Below are 9,441 nucleotides of genomic sequence, written 5' to 3'. Positions count from 1 at the left end.
CGTTCCCATCGATATAAAATCCATCCTCAGAGGTTTAACACCAAAAAGTAGTTTTCAGTGAGAACGCTTGACAGTGAAAATGAGGTGTATAAACTCCAGCTTGTCCTTGTGTACTGTTTGAAGATGAAAATGAATAAATGAGCTTCTCTGTAGGATTTACCCTCCTCTGCTGTACATCTCCAGCATTTCCAGCAGAAGCCCGCCTGTCTGTGAGAGAGGAACCCGAGGAAGCTCGGGAGACGCGTCTGCAGAGCGCAGGCTTTGTACAGGAGGGGGCGGAGAGAGAGAGAGAGAGAGAGAGAGCGAGAGAGAGAAAGAGAGAGCGAGAACGAGAGAGCTGTGACAGCGCTCATCACCCACTGAACAACCAGGACGGGTTGCATCCGAGCAATCGCTGTCATTCGCTGTCGGAGTTTACAGCCTTTGCGCCGCTTTTTCTTTCGATCTTTTTCAGCCGCACCCCCTCCCTCTCCCGGTGCTGCCCAGCCAGTCGACCATGGTTTCTATAATTTCAGACCTGGACCCTCTGAAAAGCTGGAACGTGTTAAGGTAAGCGCCCAGCCAGTTTCTCCACAGCCTCGACAGTCCGCTAGCAGAGAGGGGAAACGGAGACAGGAGTGCGGTGTGTGTCTGTCTTTGCTTTTCTTTCTTTCTTTTTTTCTGGAGAGAATGAGGGTGGGACGCAGCGCAGGCGGGAGGTCGCCGCCTTCTCACCATGGCAGTGGCGCTGCGGTGCGTAATTACGCACGCTTTGCGCCGTTTGGCTTTAATGTGCCGCGAGTACGGAGCTCTTGCCACTTTCTGAGCTCCTCTTCCTCCTCTGCTGCGCTCTGTCATGAGGCTGATGCGTACGAGCTGCCGTGTGTCCACGTACATCTCATTAACCTCCGCTGCTGCCCCGCGCGGCGCTTCATCACCAGCCGCCATCCCCAAACTTTCCTCCATTTCAGCCTAAAAGTAAGAATAACACCCATTTATCACACCCTCCCTTGCCCCCGCCCCCCCTTGCTGATGTGGTCCCTCCGAACGCTGAGGAGTCTCGCGCTTTGCCAGAAAAAAAAAAGTATACCCCTCTAGGAATTTATCTTGAAACATTTACTCATGGCTGATTGCCTGCCTGCTCCAGCGCGCTTTAGAGAACATTAAATTTTATCTCTACTGCTGCAAAACATGTTTTCAGCAACACAGCCCGTTTACTTCTTGGCACGGAAGGCGGTCCACGATACACACTTGATTCGCTGAGCCTCACGTGAGGTCAAAGGTTAAACTTCTCTTGGCTTCCATTGCCCTTAAACGGAACCCTCTCTCCCCTTTTCTGTCAAACACCTATTAGGCTCATAGGCAGGACATTAGGCTCTGTCTCAGACCTGCAAATCACACTGAATACATTCACTGTCATTAAGCATCTCAGCAGAAAAAGCCTATGAATTTAAATGCTGAAATTTAAAAGGCCTTGTCCCTGAATATTTCAGCCATTTGATAAATAAGTCATTATTCCCTCGACAGAGTCGGCGGTGGCAGCCGGGACTATCGCAGATTCTATTTTAGAGACTAGGAGAGGAGACAGAACCCTCAGGACCCTCAAATTATTCTTTTAATGCTGCCTCTCCTCTCTTTTATCATTTTTTTTTATCCCCTCACCCGCACCACCTCTTCCATCCCACCACCATAATCCACAAATCCAAAATAGAAAATGAGCGGAGCAATGTAGAGCAGGCATATTTCGGTGAACTGCTGACGGACTGGGAGGGGGGGCAAGTGATGTCATTTCCAAACAAACGGTGATGACCATTCAGGCTGAGAAATAGGGCATGCAGCTGACCTGGCGCACAGACTCATACTTGCTCAGAAATAGCCACAGCAGACACTTTCTCTGTGGACACACTCTTCCTCTCCTTTCAGTCTGTTTGCTTAACTGGGACACTTCTCGTGGCAGCATTAAAAAAAAAGAGACGCTTTTAGCTTGTTTTAGCCACCGGCATATTGGCCTCATAGCGGCCATTTTGGCTCAACAGGTGGGAAGCCAAAGGTCAGCGAGAAGGTGAAAGTTTTGGGATTCAAATGGGCAAACTTGTGCACAGTAATCTCTGCACCAGTTTAGTTTAGCTGGCGTTGGATCAGTCGGTATAAGAGAAACAAGGAAAAGGCAGGCAGAGGGAAATGGTGTGAGGAAGGACAGCAAGAAGAGACGGGAGTATTTACCTCCCCTCTGGCTCTTGTCTTCTCTCTTTATTAAACCTTTGTTCTTCCAGATTAGAGGCAAGAGCAGCTGTCCCTCTCTCCAAAGACGATGCATTTTAATAAAGACCAGCTTATCGCCGGGCCCGACGCTCACACTCTCTCGGGGTCACAGTCATACACACACACACAGTTACATCCGCCAGTCCTTCACGCACGCACGCGCGCACACACACACACACACACACACACACACAAACAAGCACTTCTCAATCGTCTACCATAATGAAGCACCTCGGCAGCGTTCTCGCCGCTGTTTTCTCCCTAATGAGACTCACCTCCGTCAAGCTCAGACACGCACGCTTCATACCGTAACCACAGCAGTGTGAAGACGGCACATGTGTGTGTGATTTGCGTCAAACAAAGGGAAGCGATGAGGAGCGCTTACTTGGATATCATTTCCTAAAAATTTAGCACGAGGCTAAAATCCCAATTTCTGTCAGAGCGACGACTGAGCGATCCTCGGTTAAGATTTAAGAAGCCAAATAACAAAAACCAAAACAATAAATGTCGTTTCAAAGATTTTGTTACAGCAAACTAGCCAAACACATGAGAAAGATCTCACTGCTGAAACACAATTAGGCAGCATCATATGCATATTAGCAGAATTGGCTGATTAATGCGGCTGCTGCCGAGTCTGATTTTAGTTTAAATGCAATATGAAGTTAATGCAAGTGACAAATGTGTGTTCACGCGTGCGATCATCAGCAGGGCGTGTCTGCTCTTCTGAATTCAGTCACACAGTTCTGTTCCTGCTCGAGCATCACGGATGGATGTTGGAAAATCAGCCCGTGCCTCTCACAGTGCACGTCACATATCTGAAGTGTAGTTGAGTTATTCCATAATGAGAAACAGCATGCATATTAATTCCATCTGATTGCATCCAGCTACCACACACACACACACACGCACACGCATGTCAAAGACGAGGTGTGCTCTGTATTCAATTAGGGAGGGGAAAGTGGGAGCTCAGGTTTTTATTCTATTACCACGCGGATGAAAAATTGCCGCATATTCAGAGACGGGAAGTTAAAGATAAATCAGCCAAACTAGAGGTTAAGTTGCAAAGCGAGTATGTGTATTCAGCACAAATATGAAAACGAGTCTTCATGTTAAAGCCTCAAACTGAAAATAAACCCAGAAAACTCCACCATCATTCCTTCACTGCTCCGTCTCATCGGGGACCTTTTTCATCCACTCATTTAAATCCGTATGCAGGTCCCGCAGTCCGAGTGCGCTCCAAGGGAGGCTGGAAGGCGAGAGTACGGGAGGTTGACAGAGAAAGGGGGCTTGACCTTTGACCCCGCAGTGTTGGTTTTAATTAATCCACTTAAAGAGTTTGTCCGCTTGCATTATGTGTCGCTTTATATCCCGCCGGACTGCGAGGAGAGGCGCAAATCCATCCGCCTAATTACCAAGACCACTGCTTGAATCTTTAAATCCCCTCTGATAGTGTGTGTGAGTGCGGCATGAGAGAGTGTGTATTGCTGCTTTATCTGGACGTTGGACCTTTCCTGCGTTCAGGATTACACTGGTTTTAACTGAAGGGTTAGAGCGAAAACCGTTTTTTTCTGGGAAAAGGCGCCCTCTGATATTTCCAGACCGGAGCAGCAGATAGGACGTATCTTTATCTTTTAAATTCAAGCAAGTTTTCCAGCGTTTACCTCAAAATTTCATCCTTTTTTGTGGTGGAGAAAAGCTTGTCACAGGACACCGAAGTCATTATGCTCATCGAGGCAGGCATCACTTCATCGTGAGAGTCATACACAGCTAATTTGCTGATGTTGGAATCTGAATCAAAATACAAAATCGGGCTGAACTCCTTCCAGCCATCTTCCTCCCTATCTTTCCATCGCTGCGTTTGTTGGCTTATTTAATCGCCTTTGAAATTTTTCCATTGAGACGAGGGAAGCTTCTGCTCCGATTTGCTCCCCAAACCCCAGTGTTTACGGTTGCATTTGATGCATGTTGAATAATGACACGGATTCGCTCATGTGGAATCCTAACAAGCTGTCTTCAAGGCGTTCTCCTCGGCTTCTGACAAAGATCAGCTCAGAGGAAAGACCTCGAAAGGTTCCGGCGAGCACTGCAGCTCCTCAGGTGGTGCTGAGGCTTGTTCAATTTGAAGGAGGAATGGAAGTCAGATGCGGGATGAGCGATATTAATGAGAGAGGGCAAATTTAGAAAAAGAAAAAAAAGTTTAGTCACCATTTGTTTAAAATGCACCGTGTGTTTGCTCATTAAATACTGCTGTCTAGACGTTTTTCTAATTTGTGTGTGTGTGCGCGTGCCTAACGATGCACTCCAACCATCACGCTGATACAAGGAAAAGTGACAAGTTTAAATGAAAGTGATGGCAGCAGACGGGAGGGTCGGTGGGATGCGGGGCAGACTCAGAATCCACTCTCTGTGTCTCACAGCTGTCTGTCAAGCCTTTGTAGCGGAGAAGAACAATACAGCACTCAGCGTCTGAGTGACGGAGGCGTACGGGGCGGGCTGAAGGAGAATGAAAGGGAGGGCTGAGTTTCTCCGAACCAGCCCCTGGAATCAGCAAGAGATAATTATATAGCTGAGCAAAAAGAGTGCGTCACAAAACACAAAAGAGACAGAGGGAAGATGACAGAGGGAGAGAAGAGGACTAGAAAAGCTACAGAGGAGCAGGAGAGACTAGGAATTAGGAAAGAGAGGAGGGAATAACAATGGAACGAGGAGGCAAGACTCCTCCAGGGCAGGTGTTTGTTATGGAGAAGACTGCATTTTATAAAAAGTTGGATATCAGTAATTCTCTTCCATCTCTGATATGAAGGGATATTTTAAACATACAGCTTTTCACAATATGGGATTTGCATTAGCGCAGATCTCACAGCTCCTTAAGTATAATATATTAAGATACTGTGCTACCCATCAGTGATAAATACTGTTTTTCTCTATTTAGAATTTATTTGACAGCGATAGTTTAATTGATTTGCATACACACAGTATTATATTACAAATTCTATAGATTTAGCTGTTAGTTATACTAGAAGTAATAATAGATTTCATTAGGTTCGGCAGTAAAATCCTGAAATGTTAAGAGGATAAATGTGTACGAATGTGAAGTTTCAGCGCATTTGTTGTTAAACTACAGTTTCTGTGTACGAGTATCAGAGGAGACGGAGGGATAAAATGCACAAATTGTACAATGTGCTGCATATCAAAGTGTTCGGGAGTCGTTCCCGCGCCTCCTCCTGCCATCAAAGTCAAAAACCTGAGCACTTTTTTTTTGGCCTTTTAGAAGTTTATATTTCAGTTGCAACCCTGCATCATTTGCAGCCTTTTGAACAGCATGCTCACAGGCTACAGTGTGTTTCCTTGTGTGTGTGTGTGTGTGTGTGTGTGTTTGCACGGACTCTCTGTTCCCATCCTGTCCTTTGCAGTTGTTGTCGGCTTCAGCATTCGTTTTGTTTGATTTCTTCCAAAAGTAAGATTACCTACCGCAGGCTTACACACACACACACAAACACACACACACACACACACACACACACACACACACACACACACACACACACACACACACACACACACACACACACAGAGGACATTGTCTGTCTCTTTAATGTTATTTTTGACTAAAACAAGTGTTGTTGCCTGTCACGGCATATGCAGTAGCTGCTTCTTTTTCTTTTTCCCCCCCTGCAACAAAGATCAGCTTAGTCAACAGCAGCCGCAGGGATTTAAAACGCAACTGTAACACACACCTCACATGACTGTGTGTGTTTGTACTTGTGTTACTCATGTTGTGGGGACACGCATTTTTAGCACAGTCGCATAACTGCTTAAATTTTAGGGTGAAGCCTTGGCAAAGAGGAGGCTTGGGTTTTGTCAGGAAGAAGTTAGGCCCGAGGATAAATTGATTTAAATCAATGTCATGTTCTCCTGTGTGTGTGTGTGTGTGTGTGTGTGTGTGTGTGTGTGTGTGTGTGTGTGTGTGTGTTCATAAAGTCACCATATAATCACTGAGTATGAGGTAACATGCATGTGTAAATCAAAAATGTCGAACAAATTCAAAGCCGTTTCTTTTCTTCCTTCCTGTTTTTTCCTTTTGCTGTTGTTTTTCTTTCTTTTGTTCTTCATTTCTGTCCGTTTCTTTTTCTTTGATTAGTTTTTTGTCTGTCCATCGTTTTTCTTTTTCGTTTTTACTATTTTTTTTTTCTTTTTAAAAGATAAATTTCCATGTTTTTTTAAGTCCATGTATGTTTATATCTTTAACTGCTCCTTGCAACCTATACATTTGTCTCGGACATGCACACACACACACACACACACACACACACACACACACACACACACACACACACACACACACACACACACTTAACACCACTGGCCCTAAGTGACAAATCTGTTTAATAATACACCACCTGGAGCATGGCTTTCTTTCTTCATGTCTTTCTTTCATTCTCTCCTTCTGTTGCCAACTCTCTCTCTCTCTCTCTCTCTTGCACACGTACACTAATCATTCCCTCTGGCTGTATTTTACTGCTGTACTTTGTTATAGTCTTATTCTCAAAGGTACTGCTGCCATGTGCACCGTGGCTGGGCCCATAAAGAAGCTTTAAACCAGTGTGAGCGTTTCCCCCACTGACACACAACTGTCTTTATTCCGTATGGCTTAAGAGACACAGGAAGTACAGAGCACACTCCCTCCTCCACCTTTCCTTTTTACATCCTTCCTTTTTTTATTCTCTTTTTAAAAATTTCTCTTCCACCTCCACGGCAGATTTCACCCGCTCTCCCTTTTTCTCCCCCCTTCTCCCCCTCATAGTGATACTCTACAAGTACATAACCAGGGGGAAAAGAGGAAGGTGATCAGGGAGTGAAAGGAAAAAGAGAGAAAGACTGGAGGATGGGGGGGGGAGATAGATCTTGTCTGAATAAATAAACAGTCTTCCCTCGCAACCAAAATAAAAGCTAAGCTGGAAGAGGAGAGCGGGAGGGAGGGAGGAAAATAGGAGGAGGAGGGCTGAGAGGTGAGAGTCAGTGAAGGAAAGAAAAACATTGGCACTCTGCCTGGTGGAAATCAGGAAAAAAGGAGATAATCTCTTTGTGTGTGTGACTGATGGATGCTTGAAGCGAAGCAAAGCAAAAGAAAAAGAAAAAGAAAAAGTAAAAAAATAGAGACAACGCATAACCAGAGGCCAAAAACAAAACTGACCGAGCATAGTGCGAGTTTGGTTTTTGCAGGGGTCACGCCAATAGGTCAGACTGAAACTGAGCAACACCAAAGGCTATCTGTAAAGGAAATCATTATTCGTCTTGTAGATGGATATGTTCTCAATTTACTTTGGCATTTATTTTGAAAAATTAACTTTAAAAGTTAATGATAAACCAATAAACGCAGCAGAATGATTACATATTGGTTTACATGGTGTATGAAATGCAGTGCTTTAGTGTTCCCAAAGGGAAATTTCTATTGCCACACAAAAAACGGCCTTTTATGAATGAGGTTTAGTATGGAGTAAGGTTAAATTTAAAACATGCTGTATAGCAGTGCAAAAAAAAAATTGACTGTCAGCAGCGTCATTCCAGAAAATATCCGAACAAGCTTTCAGAAGCCTGCATCGGTCACACTGTAGAGAGAAAATATAGAGAGGATGAGAGGGAGAGCTAATGAATTACGGGTGGCCTATGAATAGAAAACGAGAGAGAAAGAGAGAGGTCCACGCTCTGTGCTTCTTTTCCTCCTCCTGGGTTATGGAAGTGTCACGCTGCGAGTGTTGCCATGCAGATGGTGACCCTGGAGTGTTGCAAAAGGGGAGGGGGGGAGGAGAATTAAAAACAGAGAAAACTCGAGAGGGGGAAAAAAAACTAAATGGAAATGGAGACGGGGGATTGCTTTTGTTTTGTTTTTGTTTTTATTAAATAAAAACCGTCTGAACAGAACAGGAAGTCATTTGATTGACTGCAGAGGTTCGACAGGCATCTTTAATCACAGTCATGATCACTATCAACTGAAACTGTTTAGGTTTACGAAGGCACACCAGCTGCCAAATTTGCCCTTAGATAAGTAGTGTTTTGTTGAATAATCATCGAATCATGATGGAGGCAGAGAAAAACTTGTTTTCCTCTCCTTCTTCCAAACAGGAACCATAGTTGTCAGGGGTAGGGTGACACAGGACTTGGTTCTAGTAAAGGAGATAAATGAGAGCAAAGACACGATACTGGGCGTTTACACATTTTATTCGGTGTATGCCATTAAACACATGTCACGCACAGGCATACATGCTGTTGCAAAGGGAACAGCACTGCAGGGTGGAGACCATATAGCAGGAATCTTATATGATGTAACCACCGGGGCTATTTGCTCCATACTCTGGGCAAAAGAAAGAAGCCTCCATTTACCAGATTCTACTGAACATTTTGAAAACCTGGTTGGATTTTGCATCTTTAACTTCTTAACACCTACCAGGTCACTGGCAACCCATCTACAGTTATGGGTAGGGACTGATTCTGGTGAATGGTTCTCCCCTTTTTATAGAATATTTGCCCGTTTTGAAAATCCAAATGAAAACAGAAAATGTAAAAGCAACTTGCCTTTTTAGCATAAAACAATACCCATCCCTAACCATAGGCAGGTCAACCATGACTCCATTGATGTCAAGAGCTTAAAGCAGATGGATGTACTAAAATATATTTCTACCTCATGCTTTGTGTTTTAGTGATCACTTTTATTTAAATACTTCCACAAATATTTAAGGCCATTTCAAGGTTTCCAGTTCTATGTCTGCAGGGATCTTCGTTGAATTGCCCAATAAGCTACACAAACATTTATGTACAACCAACAATTTAAGACTGGAATGTATTTCACCTTTGCCCGGTAGTATTTAGATTCCAATTTTGGGGGCCATTGGAATTCTCGAGACATCCATCCCCTTCTTGCTATCTTAGACTTTAACTGGGATCCCAATTGAGTTACATCCAAATTATGTTCAGGTCAGGTAAAATGAATGAGCAGAAATTGCTAATTGTTATTATTATAATTATTCTGTCATCAAGTCGTACCTTTTTTCTCCAAGTTCGACTTATCATTGACGCTGTTTTAGAGTGGGTCCCCTGGGGAGACCTCCAGATATTGGGTCCTTAAAGTCGGTGATCCCACGTCAGTGCCTCAGGCTATTTGTTGGGTTCCTAGCACAGTTTCCGAGTAGCTGGGTACACTTT

At 44.3% G+C, this 9,441-nt stretch overlaps 1 protein-coding gene across 1 annotated transcript in view; it reads left to right on the top strand.

Annotated features, from left to right (window-relative positions):
• Nucleotides 1-273: 273 nt before the first annotated feature.
• Nucleotides 274-9,441, top strand: part of celf2 (cugbp, Elav-like family member 2) — a 241,817-nt gene continuing 232,649 nt past the window's right edge. The window contains exon 1 of the mRNA XM_085137087.1: nucleotides 274-549. Within this exon, the coding sequence (XP_084993213.1) occupies nucleotides 497-549 (53 nt within the window). The 5' untranslated portion in view covers nucleotides 274-496. The remainder of the gene's footprint in view (nucleotides 550-9,441) is intronic.

This window comes from Neolamprologus multifasciatus, chromosome 17 (assembly GCF_963576455.1).
Source record: "Neolamprologus multifasciatus chromosome 17, fNeoMul1.2, whole genome shotgun sequence".
Taxonomy (NCBI): Eukaryota; Metazoa; Chordata; class Actinopteri; order Cichliformes; family Cichlidae; genus Neolamprologus; species Neolamprologus multifasciatus.
This window is presented reverse-complemented; position numbering and strand designations above follow the sequence as displayed.